Source organism: Pleurodeles waltl, chromosome 7 (assembly GCF_031143425.1).
Source record: "Pleurodeles waltl isolate 20211129_DDA chromosome 7, aPleWal1.hap1.20221129, whole genome shotgun sequence".
Classification (NCBI taxonomy): Eukaryota; Metazoa; Chordata; class Amphibia; order Caudata; family Salamandridae; genus Pleurodeles; species Pleurodeles waltl.
Genome location: NC_090446.1, coordinates 46,146,813 through 46,169,103, shown reverse-complemented (window position 1 = coordinate 46,169,103; position 22,291 = coordinate 46,146,813). Strand labels below are relative to the sequence as shown.

The window sequence follows — 22,291 nt, the reverse complement described above, 5'->3', positions numbered from 1 at the left end:
AAATATACCCCATTGTGTTTTCTCTCACTTAGTACCCCTACCAATCTGCATTATTATCCTTTTCCACTGCCTGTTTAGCCACTCTCATGTGACCTGCTTGTCCTATAATGTTTTTTACATTACATGACACCCTGATTGTTGGAAAATCTGAAGGTCACTGCCAATCCTACTGACCAAGCTACGCCCCTGGTGAGAACAAGTGCCTTGACATTTTCAGGTACAATTATGTAGCACAAGGTAAGCAGGAAGTATGTGGCTCTGGGCACCTTAACTGTGGAATATGCTGAAACTTTATTAAGCCACCATCTGCACATGCCACCTTTCCACAACACTGCCTCCTCCATTGAACATCCCAAACTGGTTCAAGCTCAGGAGCTGTGCTTAGATGCAAGTTAGCTCACAGAGGCAGAGTCTAAACACAAATAATGGCCCCAGTAAGAGTTTCCATAGAGATACCATGGTCAGACATCTCGATTCCAGGCAGCATCTCTACTATTACTGGCCATTGTGAGTTACTGGGTGCAGAATGGGACAAAACATGCTGGACCAAGAATTGATGGGTCCAATTCTAAATGCGACTCACTACTGTAGGCCAGTCTCCAGGACCATTTTTCCACAAAATGAATTAAATCAACGCAGAAACACATTTGGTTTTACCAGCTGCACTTCTGCACCCAGTACAACTTGGAATAGGGGGGGTACCGTTGCCTGACTCATAATGATGGTGACACAAACTTCTGTCATAAAACGGTACTTTCAACTTTTCGCAGAACAATTACCAACCAATTCCTAAAACCAGGGCCAGAAAAACACACTGTTAACCGGTTTGCTGCTAGGCCAAACGTTTCAACACAGTTTTGGCATTTTACTGGGACGTAGCCCATTTTTCCTATTTTTTCTGCTTTCAACCTCCTTCCAGTTAGTGGTAGAAATGGGTGTGAAACCAATGGTGGATCTAGAGAAGCTATGCATTTCTGAAAAGTAGACTAAAATCTGAACTGTGCAAGGGGTCATTTGTGTAGATCCTATAAGGTTTTTCTAAAGAAAGTAACAGTTGGAATAAAAATATATTGAAATTGAGTTGAAAAAAAATGGCCCTTTGTGTCTACATTTTCATCAGTAACTTCTAATTATGACAGATTTCGACAAGCAATATATTGTTGCATCTGCTGGACCCTTCTGGTTGTGTGGATATACAGGGAGTGCAGAATTATTAGGCAAATGAGTATTTTGACCACATCATCCTCTTTATGCATGTTGTCCTACTCCAAGCTGTATAGGCTCGAAAGCCTACTACCAATTAAGCATATTAGGTGATGTGCATCTCTGTAATGAGAAGGGGTGTGGTCTAATGACATCAACACCCTATATCAGGTGTGCATAATTATTAGGCAACTTCCTTTCCTTTGGCAAAATGGGTCAAAAGAAGGACTTGACAGGCTCAGAAAAGTCAAAAATAGTGAGATATCTTGCAGAGGGATGCAGCACTCTTAAAATTGCAAAGCTTCTGAAGCGTGATCATCGAACAATCAAGCGTTTCATTCAAAATAGTCAACAGGGTCGCAAGAAGCGTGTGGAAAAACCAAGGCGCAAAATAACTGCCCATGAACTGAGAAAAGTCAAGCGTGCAGCTGCCACGATGCCACTTGCCACCAGTTTGGCAAGGTGTGCAATACTCAGAGACATGGCCAAGGTAAGAAAGGCTGAAAGACGACCACCACTGAACAAGACACACAAGCTGAAACGTCAAGACTGGGCCAAGAAATATCTCAAGACTGATTTTTCTAAGGTTTTATGGACTGATGAAATGAGAGTGAGTCTTGATGGGCCAGATGGATGGGCCCGTGGCTGGATTGGTAAAGGGCAGAGAGCTCCAGTCCGACTCAGACGCCAGCAAGGTGGAGGTGGAGTACTGGTTTGGGCTGGTATCATCAAAGATGAGCTTGTGGGGCCTTTTCGGGTTGAGGATGGAGTCAAGCTCAACTCCCAGTCCTACTGCCAGTTCCTGGAAGACACCTTCTTCAAGCAGTGGTACAGGAAGAAGTCTGCATCCTTCAAGAAAAACATGATTTTCATGCAGGACAATGCTCCATCACACGTGTCCAAGTACTTCACAGCGTGGCTGGCAAGAAAGGGTATAAAAGAAGGAAATCTAATGACATGGCCTCCTTGTTCACCTGATCTGAACCCCATTGAGAACCTGTGGTCCATCATCAAATGTGAGATTTACAAGGAGGGAAAACAGTACACCTCTCTGAACAGGGTCTGGGAGGCTGTGGTTGCTGCTGCACGCAATGTTGATGGTGAACAGATCAAAACACTGACAGAATCCATGGATGGCAGGCTTTTGAGTGTCCTTGCAAAGAAAGGTGGCTATATTGGTCACTGATTTGTTTTTGTTTTGTTTTTGAATGTCAGAAATGTATATTTGTGAATGTTGAGATGTTATATTGGTTTCACTGGTAATAATAAATAATTGAAATGGGTATATATATTTTTTTGTTAAGTTGCCTAATAATTATGCACAGTAATAGTCACCTGCACACACAGATATCCCCCTAACATAGCTAAAACTAAAAACAAACTAAAAACTACTTCCAAAAATATTCAGCTTTGATATTAATGAGTTTTTTGGGTTCATTGAGAACATGGTTGTTGTTAAATAATAAAATTAATCCTCAAAAATACAAATTGCCTAATAATTCTGCACTCCCTGTATACGGGGCTTGTAGATTCACCAAAAACCCTATGTTCCCAGAAGAAACTGCACCTTGAAATGGTCTTTCACTGTCTACGGGGTACACAGTAATTCATTCGTAAAATATAAAGAATGAAAATTAGGTATCAAGGAAACCTATGTATTTCCAATATAGCAATAAGATATGGACTTAAGAAGCAGTGATTATTTGCACATCTCTGAATTTGGGGATACCCATTATAGCATGTGATTTAGAGGCCATTTCTCAAAATGACTTCTTTCTTACACACTGTCTTCCATTTGGAAAGCACAAATGCAGAGAAAGACAATTGGTAATAATACTTTTTCTACTTTTCTGTATTCCCCTAAGTCTCCTAATAAAAATGGTTAGTTCTGGAATCTCAGGGAAGCCAAACATGTTGTAAAATCCAGTGTTCCCCTTTGTCTCCCGTTTAAAATGATACCACACTGTTAGACCTGAAACCTTGGTGTGGTTTCCCCTGTCTTTTTTCCCTCTGCTTCTTATGTTTTGACTGTGTCCTGGACTTTGTTTTTGTTAGTTTTGGTACTCTGGGCACTTTACCCCTGCTGACAAGTGCTAAAGTGCAAGTGCTCTCTGTGTAAATTGTATGGGGAACTGGCTTTCTCATGATTGGCATATTTGATTTACTAGTAAGCCCGTAGTAAAGTGCTCTAGAGATGCCAAGGGCCTGTAAATCAAATGCTACTAGTGGGCCTGCAACACAGTTTTTTCCACCCACATGAGTAGCCCTGTAGACATGGCTCAGGCCTGCCACTGCAGTGTCTTTGTGTGCAGTTTTCAACTGCCAATTCTACTTGGCAAGTGTACCCACTTGCCAGGACCAAACCTTCCCTTTTTATACATGTACGGCACCCCTAAGGTAGGTCCTAGGTATCCCTATGGGCAGGGTGCAGTGTTGGTTAAAGGTGGAACATGTACTGATGTGTTTTACATGTCCTAACAGTGAAATATTGCCAAATTTGGTTTTCACAGGTACAAGCCCTGTCTCTCTCCTAGGTTAACATGGGGACTGCCTCTAAAAATCTTTTTAAGTGCAGTTTCTCTTTGGGAGCAGAGAAAGAGATCTGGAGTTTGGCATCTCTGAAGTCACAATTTAAAAATACATATTTTGGTAAAGTAGATTTTTAGGTTGTCAATTTGAAAATGCCACTTTTAGAAAGTGGGCATTTTCTTGCTTAAACCATTCTGTGACTCTGCCTGACTGTGTATTCCCTGTCTGGGTCAGACTGACAGTTGGGCTGTTTGTAACCCCCCTCTAGACAGTGAGATAAAGGGTGCTGGGGTGTAGCCTGCATATCCTGATGAGCCATCTGTGCTAGAGTGGAAGAAGGAGTGGTCACTACACCTGAATGGGCTTGTGCCTGTCCTCACACAATGCAGTCTCCAACCTCCTAGTGTGAATCTGGGGTCAGGCCTGGGCAAGGCAGGGTCTTGTGGACGACAGAGACTTTCCTTTGTAGTTTGCCTACTTCTGAAAGCAGAAAGGGGTATAAGTAGTGGACCCAAAACCCCAGATTTTTAGATCAGTTCTGGAATCAAAAGGAAACTCTACCAAGTAGAAGAGCTAAAGACCTGGAGGAGGAATACAGCCCCTTTGCCTGTGACGGTGCTTTGCTGGGTTGGCCTGCAGTTGCTGCTTCTGCCTGAAAGAGGGCAATGCTTGGACTCTATGGTATATTCATGCTTGTGAAGTTTCTCCAAGGGCTTGAATTGAGCTTGCCTTCTGTTCTGAAGTCTCAGGGCCATCAAATATTTCCTCTACCAGACTGCTTGTGCCAAGCTGCTCCGACTAGATTGAGTGTCCCTGCTTGGACAGAGTGTAAACTGACTGCCAACCAGAAACTCAATTTCTAACACTCACTTGTGTAGGTGGGCCAAGTGCCTGCGACAGGGAAGGCCAAACGTCTAGAAATTGAGGGGGAACCAAAGTGGGTCAAAAAGGGACATTTTTTCATGTGTTTTAGGATGACTCTCCTTTGGGCATCCACTCAAAGTGGGACAGAGTTTTTATCAGTACAGATGGGGCAATGCTGGGTGGCAGGAATTTTGTGGATTGCTGCAGATTACGTGAGTTTCCATCACAGATATGTATGGAAAATGTGCTATTTCAGGCAAAGTTGGAGGTTTGCAGGGCATTGTGGGTAAGGAAATGGTGTGGGGTGCATGTGAAGCACACCACCCTGGACTCCCCCAGATGCTTAGTTTTAAGAAGTGCCTGAGTGTAGTAGGTTTTTCCAGGTGGCAGCTTACCCAAGTCCAAAATGTGCAGCTGCTCACCATTGCAAGTTTGACGATATTGGGAGTTAGCCAAGCTCTCCTGGCCCAAATGTAAAATCAACATCCCAAAGAGTCAAACGTTCTCTTGCGTGCCATTGAGAGGAGATGATTTAGTCTGAGCAGAAAGACTGTTGTCCCCCTTCAGTTGGGGTGGGGGTATAACCATGCCCACCCCTCCTTTTTTTTAATTCCCTGGCATCTAGTAGGCTGTCTGTCCCCCCAGGGGGTGGGGAGTCGCGAAAGACTGTGTCCCCATTTATTTGAGGTGGGGGAATGGCCATGCACATAGTGGGAAGCTCCCACCCCTCTTTTTCTAAAAATAATGTTTGCTGACATCTAGTGGGCTTTCTCCCCCCCTTTCGCCCAGGGGCAGATCGGGGGTAATTACCCTATCTGTCCCTCAGAGGGTCAGAAAGACTTTGGTGCCCAGTTGTGCGGGGTGGGGGCATGCCCATGGCGGCAGCCCCCACCTTTATAAAAATATATATCCTGGTGTCTAGTGGGCATTCTTCCTCCTGTGGGGAGCAGAAAGGCTGTGCCTATTTTTAGGGGGAGTTGGGGCATTGCTGTGCCCATTCTGGGCAGCCCCTAGAACTATCTAAAAAAAAATCCAGGTCCCCAGTGGGATATCTGCTTCCTTGGGGGGAAGATTGGTGACAATAACCCCCATTAACCTCCAGTGGCCACAAAGACTTTGCCTACTTTTGGGGGTGGGCCAATTCTGGGCAGTCCCCACCACTCTTTGTTAAAAAAAAATCCATGGTGTCTAGTGGGCTTTCTAACCCCCATCTTGCCCCCAAGGGGCTGCAGAAAGACTGGTCCTATTTTGGGGGGATGATGGGAGCATCTGCCACCCAGAGGGACATAAAGGCAACGTCATTTTAAAAAATTAAGGGCCGCTCCTCCACTCCCTGGTGGCATACTGGAGTGGATCCCTGCTTGGGAATCACCCACCCGAGGCAATCCCCAAGGAGGAATCCACTAGAAAAATGTATCGTTGGAAAGGGGAGATCCTCCACTTTCCAACGTTACCTCTCTCGTTGAAATCGGTGCTCAGGGGACTGAGATATGCCCCTGACCGCCGAAGAACATGAAAGCAAATGTGCCAATCATTTCATTTTACTTTAAAAAAAAATCTCCGTACTGACGTGTGCACAGTTGCCGATCGTCATTGCAGGTAGGGGATATTTTTTGCCTTGGTTGCTGGAGACTCGAAATATCAAAGTGAAATCCCTCTAGTGCCAGCACCAGAGGGATTTCATGTGCCCTGTGGGCCAGGAGCCATCCAACGCACATGAGCACTCAGGCGTCGGACAGCTCTCGGCCATCCTACGCATGCAAAGTGTTAAGATTTGGACACTAAAGGGCCACTAAGAAATTGGGAATAACTAGGTGAATTATATTGGTGTCCTCAAACTATTATTCCTCATTCTCTGCCACATATTCGTCTGGTAACTTTTGTACGGGGCACATTGAAAATAACAAACACCACATAATGGGGCTTAAATGATCAAAGAACAGAGAAGCATCGCCTTCAGTGTCAAAGTGCCTGTACGTATGACTTTGGCCATTCTATAAGACCTGCTTGGGATTATGGATCAAAAGCATTAAGGGCATGATTTAGATTTCGGCGGATGGGTTACTCCTTCACAACAGTGACGGATCGCCCGTCCGCCGAAATCTAAACCCCACAGGATATCATGGGATTTAGGTTTTGGCTGACAGGCTGTCACCATTGCTATGGAGTAACCCATCTGCCGAAATCTAAATCAGGCCCTAAATTCGTAATCACCAGGGCTCCTGGAATTATGTGATTGAGTGGCCACAGCAATTTTTGCTTAATTATAGTTGTGCCACATTTGCAACATAATCCATCACCTGGCACATAATCTTCATATTTTAACAAACAATATGTATTTTTAGGTCAAATGGTTTAAAGTTACAAAAAATGCAGCAAAACGTGTTGTTGCGCAGTGGAAGGCCCCTAAGCAAAGCCAGACTGATCGCCTTTCTATTGCTTATTTCTGTATTTGGGTGTTAAATGGGTGGGTGCTAGTGCGTTACAACCAATACTCTGGCAGTGTCACCAAGTTTCATAAGCATTTGCAATGCAATGGGTCTTGCCTTTGCTTGAGCTAGAGTTATTGTGCTGTAAATTCCTAAATGGACTTTTCTTGCCACATAAATTGGACACAGCAGTGTCCAGCTAGATGAAAAACACCTAAAAGACGAGGGAATGTTACCAATAAACAACACACTTAAACATAGCAGCGTGGGCTTTTTTTGCAGTAAGGATCAGTAGAAGACATGGCAAGTGTGCTTTCTGCCAAGTACTGCACTGGTGAGGTACACAGTGGAAATAACACTTGCACAGCTTTCTCAACCAGAGAATGAATAGTAAAAGCTTAGTTGACATAAGCGAGTTGATTCAAAGTTCCATAGCTGCCATGAGCACGGAGGAGAGACACAAAATGAAAAAGAAGTTTGGTCATAGTCAAACATATCAGCTATCATGCAATTATCCACGTAACAAGGTCAGTTTGCAAGGCGGTAACAAAACCTCCCTAAGGTGGGACAAACATAAAGCATTTACAAATGATAACAAAGGGTTTTTGAAAGGCAAGCCCATGAACGAGTGAAAGTGATGGGCCTGAGGTGGGCGTGGTTAAAAGCCCACAATACATATAACAGGTAGAGCGCTTGCGCACTCGACCTAAAAATGAGCCCCTGCTGTGGTGATCAATGCCGCCTGTCAAGTATCCTACTGTTCTATGTCCAAGGTCAAGAAAGAGGGGTACCTCAGGGTTCTCCTGGAAATCTTTTGCAAGTGCCCATTATTTTAAAATACAAAGCACCTTCCCCTCTAGCAGGTAAGTCCAGGAATAAGAGTTGTCCTACAGCTCACATTGTAGGGCAATTCAGTGACTAGCCCGTATGCAGAAAATGCAAAGCGTTTAGCTGGCCAGTGGCATGTTGGTGAAACACGTTGGTTTTCCTGACTTCTACATTATACATCCATAAGAAACAATTGCCTTCTGTCACCTTGGATAATACTGAGTTCCTTCTATCACAAACAAATCAAGGATGCACTTACCTGACATAAGGACCTACGAAATTCAATTAAATGGACACTCGCAAGATTCTGTAATTCTGGTGTTAGTAATTACAGAACAAATACCAAATACAATGCATTGGAATTAGAAACAATTATTGATGCAAATGTTTGCCTCACTGTTGACTACACTTCTGGTGTTGGTAAGCTCAGAACGAATGGGTTTAATAACGCCAGTAAGTTACATCGGACGTGTGGGATCTGTGGCAAATGTACCTTCTGGATCAGAAGTGTAGGTGTGTGCCCATCAAGTCCTACAGTAACTTTTTAAACCAATGATGGTAGTAAAACCAGATCAATAAAGGCATGTCAAGAAGATATCAAAAGTTCTATATGTCACTTCCAACCTGTTTATCCTCGGCTACTCATACTAGCGCACACCACACGTGTCCACATTCGGAAGAATGCACTTTTAGCATTCCGTCCTTAAATCTCATACACGCACTGCTGATGTGTGAACTGTCTGTGAAAACAAAAGGTTGTGTGCCAGGAGTGTGTTCTTATTTTTTAATGAAAACATTAACTAAATCAAAATAATCGAGTCCAGTGCTACCAAAGCGTGATATGTTTGCAACACATAAAACATAATATCACGTCAGCGTGGATCTGTAAGTGAGCTGTGTATAAGTCAATCCAACTCAAGTTTCACCCTATAAAAGACAGGACAAGGTGGGAAACTAGTTTTGACTTTTTGATAGATTTAAGAAGTACATTTTTGCGCATCTTACTGGGATGGCTTTCTTTAAAATGAAAAAAAAATCAGAGGGAAGTCATAGGGCGTGGGGCCAGAAATGCAGTTCAAGGCTGCTGATTTAATAAACAACTTTGTTCTGGTGGATTTTCAGCTGTTATCAGTGTTCGTCGTGTGATTTCATATAGTTACCGATTATAAGATGGAGATGTGCATTATTTCAAGCATGGAGGGGCTTTATAGGCGAGCATGTTCATTTGCGATACGAGGTGCATTCAATCCTTATATTTTTCACGCACAATCCGATTTTGCTTAGTGTGCAAAGACACAATAAGGAAACCCATTGTGAAAAAGCCCAGGAACCAGGATAATATTTAATAACCAACTGTTGGGCTTTTAAATTTGATGTGAGGCAGTCAGAGCTGTCTACATTCTGTAGCCAAGCCACACTGCGACAATGTCCTGCACTGCAAACACCTAAAGTGTTTACTTCAACATTCATCTTTAGAGTGATCAGAATCCACACAGTTGTGATCCCAAGGTGTTTTTGTCATGAGGATGCGGCGCACCCTATAAAGTTAAATGTTTTGAGGGGTGGTTGGGTGGTGCATCAGCTGTGAGGAGTATTCCTGAGTGAGCAGCAGAACATTCTGTTCTCCACTCTGAGGAAAGAGAACCCGCAATGCTCGCGGTGAGCGAGGCACAAATCTGCTGTTGCTGGACACCCCTTCCCTACCCGGGGCATTCCCCATCACTGCTTGGCGCAAGGCTCTGCTAGATGGGAGGCCCGCATGCTCACCCGATCTAAGCCAGCTTTTGGTGTATACAATGTGGCAGAAGCAGGGTAGGCAAGCCAGTGAGCCCCACTTCTGCTCCTCAACCTGGTCCCCGATGGGCGCCAGTCGCTTAACTTCTCATTGTCCCCTACTCACAGTATCAGCAGGCCAGGCTCTCACATCCAATCAGGAGAGGAGCCATCACCCACATGTGATCCATCGCCCTCACCTGTTGGAGAAGTGTTTTCAGTCGCCCCCACTACTGTAAAAAGCAGTTATGGCTATGGCAGCTATATGCATCTGGGTAAACACATAGGAATGCTTGCGAAAAGATGTACATCTGAGCTTTCACCGAGTGTTTAAACAACTCTGCTGCTAACAAATGTTGCAACGATAGATGCAAGATCGTTAACACCTTACCCGTCCACCAAAGCGGTGTTACTTCTCAGGGCAAAAGGCTTCTTTAGCACAAGTGTCTTCCTCCATCGTTAAAGAGTATTTTTCCTGCCTGCCATCTCACAAACACACTGCTCCTAGCCGACAAAGTACGGCCCCGGGAAAGCAACAATGATCTCGCATTTCATCGAGTTAGACAGAGCAAGGTGGTTTCAAGGGACCCCTTAAAGAGGCAATGTCAGTTATAGCCTTGTGGGGCCCAGAGCTGCCCTCGCAGTGTTATGTGTGTTTTTCTGCCTGTTTCTCATTTTTTCCAATGTATTTAGTTTGTCTAAATAAACTCTAAGTTGCATATTTGTTTTATTTAAATGCAGGCTTGTGGAATCATGCTTATACAAGCATCATGCCTGCAGTTACTAATCAGCAGAGCACTCCCTTTTAAGCAGCTCCGAGGCAGCGCAGATGGTCTTTTCCAGCTATGGCCCCAACAAACAAGGGTGATCTGGCCCTGGAAAAGCCCCCCTTTGTTGTTGGTTTTATGTTTCAGAGGAAGCTGGGGGGAGGAGGGACTTGCCCAAGGTGGATGCTCTGGAACACACACCCACAGTGTAAGATGAACAGCCAAAAAGTTTACAAAACAAGTCCCCTACAGAAGAGATAAACAGGACATAGCGTAGTTATGCAGTAATTGGTGCTGCTCCCAAAGTGAAAAAGTCTGGACAATGAGGTGGAAATGACCACTAGCAAGCAAGGATATTTGAAGGACACTGGAACCAACAAATGAAATAGCTTTGAACCACAGTATAAGTATACTTAAAAGTATACAACACGTCAAATGTTTACGCTCAACCTAAAAATGATGAAATAATGAAGTACTATTATTACAAAATGTGCCACATTATGCTGAATAATTTGTCTTTTCTTGCCACATAAATTACTCAATACTGCCACATCTTTTGGCCTTCTCCTGCTTTATAATTCCAATGACCCTGATAATCTTCAGCACTCCTGTGTTTTTCTCCAAACCACAGCCAGTAGTATAACGTGAAATGATGGGACGCCATTGCTGAATGTCCTGAGAGACCCTGGCATCTCCCAGATTGCACAGATATTAATTGGTCTTGGGCTCAATGGGGGCGCTGTCAATCATTGCCCCCCCAAGAAAACATTAGTGGAGCACACAAACACATCAATTATATGCAAAGTTCAAAAGACCAATTATGTCTTAGAAACAAGGTTACAGAATTCTCAATTATTTTAACAAAAACATGTTACAAGTTGGTGAACATGATAATTGGTTCTCTTAGCATGGTCTATAAAGACATAATTAAATATAAATACATACATTTTTTATTGTAAATCACATACAAAAAAAAAAAAAAACATCACAAATACTACTACAACAATCATATGATGAACACCAGGCAACAGCCGACACGTGTTTCGTCCAAACTGGACTTCTTCAAAGCTGATAAATTTCAATAAAAAACAACCAATTATAAAAACATACATAACAATAACAAACATATACATACATTTTCATATAAAAAGTTTTTTTCTCTCGTCAAATTACCTCAATTGACCAAAGATGTGAAGTCACAATTAGACAGAAATGTGCAAAGAGAACCACAAGAGAATCGTTGCCCCCTCCCCTGCTACGCTGAAAGGCCTGCTCTGGAAAACATAGTGGCTTGCCTGAGTGTTTAACTACATCTTATTCCATGCCATGTCACGCATTTAGAAAGGCATTCAATGGCATGGCTTAGAGGGTGAGGGTACCTCCCTCCAAACCAAAAAACCCTGCCACCCCACTGCACTGCCGGGGCTTCAGGGTCTCCGTTACCCACTGATCACAGCGCTGAATGTTTATGAACCATGAAATATTTTAGGATGGCCGCCACTCGCCCTCCTCCTCACAACACGTGCTGAGCCTCCTTGAGCTCTCTTACCTTGCCTAAGAAGTGGTGGCGGTACAGCTTGGCCGTCGGGTCGCACTCCAGCTTCAGCTTGGTGCAGGGGGAGGGGAGCTCCATGGATGTCGGATCTGGGAGGTCATGGCATGTCCCTTCTATCCAGTACCCCCCAAACTGGGGCAGGATGATAAGCGGGTAAGGACGCCCCTTCTGCAACACCTTGGGGAGATAGCAAGGCACAGGAAAATGCAAGACAGGAGGGAATACAAAGAAAAGAGGGCTGTAAGACGCCAGAAGCAGAGAAACAGATATAAATAGCAATAACAGAGGAAAACATAATAAAAAAGGGAAGATGAGAGGAGCAGAAAAGAGGGAGGGAGGGAAGAAGATTAGATTGAAGAGAGTGGTGAAAGAAGAAAAGAAAATGAAATAAGCACAATGATGAAGAAACAAAAAGATGAAAAAGAAATTTAAAAAAAGACAGATAAAAGGAAAAATAAATTATGCTTGAAAGAAAAAGTCAACTTAAGGGCTGAAAGGGGGAACAATGAAGGTTGGAAAAGGTGAGTAACTGAGAAAAAGGAAGGACAGACAAAAAGGGAGGGGCTAATATAGGTGAATAAAGGAAAAAGACTGAAAATGAAATAGGAAAAGGATGAAGAAAATGGGAAAAGAGAAAGAATGAAAGAAATAAAAATGGGTGGAAAAAGAAAGAGAAATAAAGAATAAAATTATTTATACAAACACTTGATTCAAGTTTACAGTTGCCGGTCAATAACGAAAGAGGTATAATGGGACCAGTGAATGACATCATGATGAACCCAACCCTTAGTATCAATCCTTTGATTTTAAGGGCTTTGGAAGGGAACCATATCCTCCATACTGATGGTGAGCTCTAGGCGTGGATAGAGTATGGACCAAACGGAGCGTAGCTTCGGAGGGGTGTTTGGGTGTCACACCACCCTAGTAAAAGTATTTTCTGATAAACAGTTGGGTACAGGTGCTTTCAGTTGGGTTTTATTGGGGTGTCTGTTGCAGGGGCAGCTCATCTGTTAATGCGGAGGAGTGTCGCCCCCTGCCAGCAGCAACAGCTGTAAAACATTTACAAGAAAACAATAATGAACTGAGTTTATGATTGTTTTCTTGTAAAGAGGCAATACCATGGGTATGACGGGCAGTGAGGGGGAGTGCATAGCACTCCCCCTCAGAGTGCATGTGTGTTTGGCTGGCCGTCTCGGGCCGGCCAAATACACATGCGCAGTAGGCTCTCTCCAGCCCAACAACACAGTTACTGGGCTGGAGAGAGCTTGCACAGGCTCCGAGTCTGCCTGGAGTGCCTTGGCTGGGCGCTCCCAGCCAATCCAGATGCTGCTTTGGGCAGCGTCAGGATTGGCCGCAGGGCAGGCGAGGAGCCTGTGCCTGCAGCCTGCGATGGAGGAGCGGAGTAGAGTGGCATGGCTGCAAGTGAATGTAAGGGTTTTTAAAAAATGTTTATTAAATTAATGTTTATTCCCCCCTTCTGCGTGCCGCCCTGCCCCTTCCACACCCCGCGACCCTCGACTGGTCTGTAGTATTCAGCAGGAGTTTTCCATGTATACAGAAAAAACGCACACCTCTCTGCTTTGAAAGTCTTCAAAAATGTTGGTAGTTTACAAAATATCATGGGACATATTTATGAGCCAGTTCATGTTGCATTTGCACCATGCAGTGTGGTACTTGTGCAGCGCAAACCTTAAGTGAGGTTTATGAAGCCACAAAAGACCTCTTTTCAAGATCCTGAGTGGCTCGATAAATCTGGAGTAAAGCAACGCAGCGCAAACCGATGCATTGCCTTACTCTGCCCTGGAAAGGCAGTCAATGGGCGTTGTGTGTGTGTTCCCAAGCAGCTCACATGTCTTTTGACGCATTCCCAGATTTACCAGAATTGATAAACCTTGAAATGCACCAAAATGTTACTCCTTCCCAGGGAAGGCGTAACAAGAAGAAATATTTATTTCTCCTCATTACTTCCTCTTTTGATATGTGATGCATTCTGCCTCGGGGATTGTTTTCGTGCAGGAAGATGCCCCTTCCTGCACAAAGGTGACTTGCTACACTGCACTGCATCACAGCCTCTTAAATATGCCCCTTTGCTTTCTCTCACTTAGTACTCCTACAAATCCACACAACATTGCGTGCCAGCCCGATTGTTGGAAAATCTGGTGATCCCACCCCTCCAATCTTACTGACCAAGCAGAGCCCCTGGGGTTGCACTTTAAGTGAGGGGGCTGCTGCAGGACACTGACAGGTAAAGCTTCAGAGACATACTCTGGCAGGGCTTTCAGTGGGCCGGGTCCTGCCGGTGCTCAGCACTGGCAGTTCTAACAAGCAGTCCCTTTTGGGCTCTCCATTTTTGCACTCACTCTCCGACTGCAAAAAAAACACCTTAATTTGGCAGCAGTACCACCCGTCACTGCTTTGTATGTAACTTCAAGGAGACTCGTTATAGTTATTTCACAGTTTCATCATTTCTGAACTGAAGCATTGATAAAGCCAATAATCCTGCCTTGTTTTAAGCGCGATGTCAGTTATATGATATATTTGGATGCCGTAACAGAAAGAAGCAGCAAAATGGCAGTAGTGCGGCACACTATGCTAAGAAGGGATTTTTAGCTAACATGCTTTAAGCCACACCTTTATTTACATAGACCACACCCCTTACACAGCTCCCCTATTTTTTTTATCCCACTTAAAGCCCTGTAGCATATTTACAAGAAAGTGGTGCATCAGTCCCGATACGCCATTTTTCTTGTGTCGCTCGTGTCCCACCTATCAACACCATGGTTGCGCCATATTTACAATATGGTGCACCACGGCAGTCGTTAGGACAATAACAGCAACATTTTTGCTGCTATTGCGGTGCTTTGCAGCACTAACATCATACATTTTTACGCTAGTTCAGTAAAGCACAGGGAGATCCACTGATTAAAATGGGTGCGTCTTTTTTAATGCTCTGAGCAGGCATTAAAAAACACCGAAAAAATGGCGCAGTGAAATGTAAATTTCACTGCGACATTTCTTCAGGCCTCCCTGCATCAGAACACCCCCCTTGCATACATCATGCCAGGAACAGCCATAATCTGGCGCAAGGGGTTACAAAGTGGCACAATTCAGGCATTGTGCCACTTTGTAAACATGGCATGGGAGAAAGGCCTCCTTAATGCCACCTTAGTGTAAAAAATAAAATTACACTTTGGGGGCACAAAGGGCTTTTAAATATTTGTATAGCTAGCGTTGCTGTCTTTGTAACTGAAAAATACAAATCTGCAACGTGCATTTTAGGATCCTTTGAGATTCACAAGAGGTGGGGGCGGCAATGGCCCTCCTTGTGACTTGCACGCTAATGCACCCCCGGTTGGTGACCACAGTTTCATAGAGAAATTAATATTCAAACACCCCACACTTTTGAATACCACAAATTTAAAACAGGGGGTGTATTAGACAATTTTAGGGACATAGAGGTATTTTTATGAAACTGAGGCCCTGATTTATACTTTTTGGTGCAAAACTGCACTAACGCAGTTTTGCACCAAAAGGTTTAGCACCGGCTTGCACCATTTCTGTGCACCAGCCAGGCATCATATTTATGGAATGGTGCAAGCTAGTGCAAAGGGTAGGCTTGCGTAAAAAATTTTTACGCTAGTCGGGTGGGGCTAGCGGTATGGAAGAAGGGGGGTTTGCACCAAAAAAATACTTAACTTGCTTAGAGTCATTTTCTGATGCAAAACCATCCATACCACATGACTCCTGTCTTAGAAAAGGCAGGAGTCATGCCCACCACCCCAATGACGAGCTAAGGGGACCAGGGTCCCCTTGGCATGGCCACTGCACCCTGTGCCATGTAGGGGGGCCCATTTCAGGGCCCCCAATGGCACTTAAAAAAAAAATACTTACCTGGGATGGGTTCCACCATCCTCCGCTGTCCCTCTGTTGTGAGTGGGGGTGTCCCTGGGGCCTGAGGAGGTCACCTGTGGCCTTATTCCATGGTGTTTCACCATGGAAATAGGCCCACAGGTCCCCTAACACCTGCCCTGGTGTTAAAAAGTGGTGCAAAGCAAGGTTTGCACCATTTTTTGACCCCTCAATTTTTTTACCCCTCCCATGCGTGATTAGAGTCATTTTTTGCACGGGAACGCCTACTTTGCATCTCATTGACGCAAAGTAGGTTTCCACGTCCAAAAAATGACTTTAACTCCATAAATGTGGTGCTAGACGGTCTAGCACCAGTGTAGAAATAAGGAGTTAGTTTTGCACCGAATTTGCGTTAAAATGTGACGTAAATTCGGCACAAAACAAGTATAAATATGCCCCTGAATGTTTTTTCATCACTGCACTAACCGTACAGTTTCTGACACTGTACGAATGCATTACGAAACATTTGGGTGGGGAATCGTTTGCATTCTAAAGGCGTTGTAGCGCTTTGTCAAAGCTGAACACTGGAAACGTTTTGATTACTTACATAAACACACCAATGCTGACATCTAGCGGTAATTTGGAGTATGACGGCTGCTGGACAAAGAAGGATTAGATATTGTCCATTCTTACCTGAAGTAAAATCCAGTCTTCCAGCAGAACCTCAGCATGTGTTTTATACTAGCGCTGGTCTCAGTTCCACTATCCACTTCCTAGATCACGGCCTGCAATTCCTGGTGTTAATGGTGCCATTCTGCAGGACTGAAAGACGTTGGAGGAGACACTTGCTTTTTCACTACAAGGTGTCCTACAGAGACTTCTGGCCTTGTTCCTGTTCTACAAGAATAATATTGAAGGTGTGTATATCCTCATGCCTCGTGCCAAGGATTGCAGGAGGATTTAATCTAATCATCCACATGAAAGGAGTTAGTCATTTCAAGGTGGACACACTTCAGAGTGTTATTGTCTTAATGAAGAAAGGAGAATTTTTGGCAGTGTAGGACTTGGAATATGCCTATCTCCTTATCCTCACACATTATGAGGGGTTCTCTATAGGGAACATTTCGATACACCTCTAAAGGGATTCAACAAAAGTGGAACTGATCACTATTGTAATGAAATATAATTTGTTTGTGCAACTTAATTTGTTTTTATTTTGCCACGAATAGTATCTCACAAATATCACACCATTCCTAATCCTTTGGAACAATTTATTAGGATTTACATAAGCAAACCTAGGAAAAGACATGCGCAACATATGTTGTACAAACAAAAATGATCCGGTGCTCCAAGTAGTCCTTGTTAGCTATTTAGGTTTGTAGGTGTCCTAATTAATTCAAAGGTTGTGGTTGAGGGGATACTTGGGTTTCATTCTTATGAGTGAATTGAGGAACACCGCAAAAAGAAATGGTTGATGCGTTTCCACACTTGCCTTTTGAGGCTCCTCGGGACTTTGAGACAAGGGCGTAGGACACATCCACATTTTCCATACAGTAAGAAGAGCCAGAAGTCCATCCTCCATACAGCAATGTCAGCATGAATCCAAAACGTACTCAAAGCACAGAAGGTGCCCAATCTCTGGAATAAATCCAGGATACAGCGCGGCTGTTGCGGCTCTCTCTCGTCCGCATCTGCGTCGGATGCCCGGGTGTGCTGACCCTTCTCCGAGCACATTCTCACAGTGGCGGTTGGTGAAGTTTGAGAGTGGTGGGGCTGGGCGTGGCCCGGGGAGGAAGAGGTTCACATTTTGGGGGGTGGGGAGCATGGCAATTTTTGGGATGCTAGTCACCATTTCAGTGTTTTCAATTTGGCACCAACCCATTTTTCTAAGTACAATCCATGTTATTTCCACATTATTGTGGGCTACTTAAAACGGATCAGCGGATGGGGACTAGTGAAGAATTAGCCTTCCTTTGCAATATTACGTGATTACTTTAGTGGTTGAGTCCTTCTCCACCCCCACACCCCCTACATGTTATCGTATAGCGTATTATGTGCACTACAGTGGCTAGCATGGTTTTAAATCACATATATCATGTTAATTGTACTGTCTGTTTTTACACCAACACTAAGATGGTGTCTGGAGAGAATCTGTCTCCCTGGCCACACAACATGTTTGCACTAACAGATGAATCCATCACTGCCCCCTAAACATGTTAATGGGCAATTTCAACATATACCGTGTTTGGCATGCGTTTCGGTCACAACTGTGCGCACACTTGGCACCTTCCCCTGCAGGAGTTTTAATGGGTTTGCATGCCCTTTGGGGACTTCTGGCCCAGCGTTAACTATATCTGCTCTGTGGCTGGTTCAAGGGAGAAGCCAAAAAATTGAAACACCACGCACTTCGAACAAAAGCTCTTACTATATGGCACCAAGCAAGCAAAGCAAGTCATCACATCCCTTCCCAAAAGAGCGCTCCTGTTTTAATTGTATCCATTCCCCATTTCCTCCTTCCATTCGCCTGCTGATATCCACCATTTCATTCTGTCATTTATTCATTCTTTCATCCATCATTCAGTCTTTCACCATTCTGTCTGTCCACCCATACATTTCCAGTCTATCCATTCATCTCAATATGTAGCCATCAAACCTATCCATCCACGCACCTATCATTCATCCATCCTTTCACGCATCCATCTTTTCAGTCACTCACTCATTGATCCATCCACCCTTTCATAAATCCATCGACCCTACCTTTCACTCATCCATCCGTTATTTCCCTCATCCATTTATCCATCCATTAATCCATTTATCAATCCACCTTCCCTTTCACTCATCCATCCATACTTTCACTCAGCCATCCTTTCACTCATCCATCCATCATTTTATCTCTCGTAATCTTTCCATCCATCCCTCATCCACCTATCCATCCACCTTTCACTCACCCATCAATTCACTCTTTAATCCATCTATCTACCCTCCCTTTCAATCATCTATCCATTTTTTCACTCATCCACCCATCCACCCTTTAATCTATGCATCAACCCACTTTCACTCATCAATTCATTCGTCTACTCATCCATCCTTTCACTCATCCGTGCATTCCTTCGTTCATCCATCTATCCACACTTTCACTCCATCTATCCATACCATCACTCAACCATCCATACCTTCTCTCATCATCCATCCACCCTTTCATTCACCCATCCATACTTTCTCTCATCATCCATCCACCCTTTCACTCATCCACCCATCCATACATTTACCCTTTCACCCTCTCTTTCATGCATCTATCACTTTTTTAACGTATTCATCCATCTACCATTTTATCCACCCTCTCTTTCACTCATTCATCCTTTCTTTACTCACCAATCCATTCTTTTACTCACCCATCCTACATCCATCCTTTCACTCATATACCCACCCACCCTTTTACTCACCCATCCATCCTCCCTTTCATTCATCCATCCATCCATCCTCCCTTTCACTCACACATCCATCCATCTGACTTTTCACTCAACCATCCATACTTTCACTCACTCAAGCATCCATAATTTCTCTCATCATCAATCCACACTTTCACTCATCTATCCTCCTACCCTTTCACCCTCTCTTTCATTCATCCATCCATCATCCATTCTTGAACTTAATCATCCATCTGCCCTTTTACCCATCCATCCATCCTCTCTTTCACTCATCCATCCATTCTTTTACTCATCCATCCTACATCCATCCTTTCACTTTTACCCCCCAACTGTTTTACTCACCCATCTATCCACCCTTTCACTCATACATCCATCCACCCACCCTTTCACTCAGACATCCATCCATCAGCCATCCATCCATTCACTCACACATACACCCATTCACCCTTTCACGTTATTTATGACCCCCAGCTGACATTTTTGTTGCCTCACCTGGTGACATGGAGGGAAGCTTCAAGCCAGGCGAGTCGGGACTCAGGGATGCTGACTAATTCAAATAAACACATGCACATGCAATGTGCAACAACTTGCTCTTTGCTTCACTGTCCCCACGAGTCTGCTTGCTGGCAGTAAATATAAGGCATACCAGAGCTCAAAAGGCATCCAGCATGAACTGCAGCGTGGGAAGCAGCACCTCGAGTCTGCGCAGTGTGTCTTCAAAAGTCCAGCTCACACACCGCGCACACTCGATTTCGTGGCTTCCTGCTTGTAGTCTCTACCCCACTCGTCACAGGGTCTGGTACCACCCCACCCTGTGACGAGTTGGAAAAGGGTGTGGTGACAATGGTCTCCTCTCACTGATTGACGTGGAGGCCGAGAGCTGCAGGGCTTGAATCTGAAACGCCCAGAGCTAACTCTACCTCCACGTCATCACGGGGTGGAGACTGAACCTTTGATTTAGTGTCTTTGCCGAGTTGTGACCTCACAGGCCTCAGGGCTGTGAGATTGTCAGCCCAGCAAAATTCTCTAGACTTTGTGCCTGCCCAGGAAAGCGTCACTCCACTGTCACCACTGCAAGGAGTACGGTCATTCCGTAGTGTAGAGCAGCCTCAGAAAGAGAATTCAACATGTATATACACTGTGTTCATTAAGTTGTTTTAAGGAAGCAGTTTCAGCTTTGCTTCCATGCATTATTTGTCACCGAGAATGTAAAGGGGGCGGAGCCCCGACGCCCTTGAAGAGAAACCGCCACTGCATTCTCAGGTCCCTCATCAGCAGTTTGAGCCTGAAATCTGTTCCAAGGTTGTTTCCCAGCTCCTGCCTCATGTAGTCGCTTTCCTTGAACAGGGGAGTTTCTCTTTACTAGTACTTCTATAACCGTCTGATGCATGTGCCTATAATGATCCAGACATTGGTGGATATAGAGAATGTTTGCAATCTGTTGACCCCAGACGTATTTCTTGACAATCACAAGAAACCCATATTAGAACCAACTCGGGGCCTTCAATCAATCCGGACAAGATTTTAGGCATATGTGGAAAAGGTGCCTTTATTCCAGAGCCAGCCATGTCAGATCCAAACTCACTTAGCAGCCCTGATGCCTAAATAGTCAGCATCTGTTTGGAATTGAATGCAGATTCAATCGGGCATGTTGAATAACCCTCCAATGTTTGGAGCAAAGGGGACATCTTTCTGAAGATTCTGGGTTCTTATACTTTGATTTCTTGTGCTTCCTGTAGGCTTGTCTCTTGTTTGTTGTTCCCTGGGCGTGTTTCCACTCTGCATTAAGACACATTCTCCATTTGTGGGACACATGTAGCAGCAGTAGAGATCAGTAGTAGAAGGGATTATCAAGGAACATATATGATGGATGGTTCCAGGGGGAGACAGTGAAATGATGTTGCTGTCCAGACACTCCTTTGAAGAGATGAACATCTGCTTTCATTCATAGCATCCCGCATAAGAGGGTAGGCATTTCAAGAGCAGATTGTTTGAGTTGGATGTTTTTCTCTCACTAGTTTTGTTTATTCCAAACTGTGTTTATGGAGATGTGTGAGTGATTAGGCAACCCTGTAAGGAATCTGTTTGCAAAGAGAAGTCTGCTCAAGTTTAGAGCTGGAGGGTGCTTGTAGGGTGGATGCATTGACCTGGCCCTGGTCCAGGAGTTTTCTCTTAGCCTTTCTCACTTTCTGTCATTCCAAAGCTTGTAGCCCATTGCCTGAGGGTCAGTAATAGGTCCATCCTAGAGGTTCTGTTTTGTCCCATTAAATCAAGGTTCACGATCCTTCGCTAGATGTTTTCTGTGCAGGACTACATCCCTCCAGTATCACCAGCCTCTCACTCTCTTTTCCTCTTGAGGTTGTCTGTTCGGAGGATGCTCCAGTAGAGTGGGAGATTGAACGATTCGGCTTGCAACTATTAGATTTTCTACTACAGTTCATGCTTTGAGGCAGCTTTCTACTCACTAAGCCTACAGGCACCATGGGGGCTTCCAATTAAAACTGGTGTTTGTAGAAAGGGCTGGTTCTGTGGGAGTGAAACCCAAGCCTAACCCTTTGGCTCCTTTAACATGGCTTTGTCTGGGGTTCGTTGCAAGTGAAGCCAAATCTTCTGTAGAAGGCCATCAGCGCCTAGACAGCCTTGGGGGGGGTTTCCATTCAGTGTCTATTCTCCTTAAAATATTTTCCTTCACCCATTCCTCAGGGAAGAGGTTGCTCCTTGAATCTCTGTCTGGTTCCATCTGTTCTGCTAGGGGTGATCTTTCAGCTCTTAAGGGAGGTTTCCCTCAAACGTCTGACCTTAACAACCTTCTGACAGTTACAACCTCTGCTAGGAGGTTGGGTGAAATGGGGTGATTGGTTTACCAAGCCCTCTACCTACTAATTTTCCAGACAGGATGACTCTTTGTTAAGGTTCTGGGATTGTCCCTAAGGTTACGTCTACATTTTATAGCAAGACTGAGACCGTTCTTCTGGGCTTTCATACTAACCCTTAGACTCCTTCAGAAATCAACTCGGTCTCCTGGGTTGAATACTGTTATTTCTGTTTCTCTGGATAGTTTCTTCC

At 44.3% G+C, this 22,291-nt stretch overlaps 1 protein-coding gene across 6 annotated transcripts in view; it reads right to left on the bottom strand.

Annotated features, from left to right (window-relative positions):
- LOC138303601 (rap1 GTPase-activating protein 1-like) overlaps window positions 1–22,291 on the bottom strand; it is a 256,978-nt gene that overhangs the window by 123,027 nt on the left and 111,660 nt on the right. For all 6 annotated transcript variants that reach the window (XM_069242891.1, XM_069242892.1, XM_069242887.1 and 3 more), the window contains one exon: window positions 11,943–12,125. In XM_069242891.1, the coding sequence (XP_069098992.1) occupies window positions 11,943–12,125 (183 nt within the window). The remainder of the gene's footprint in view (window positions 1–11,942; window positions 12,126–22,291) is intronic.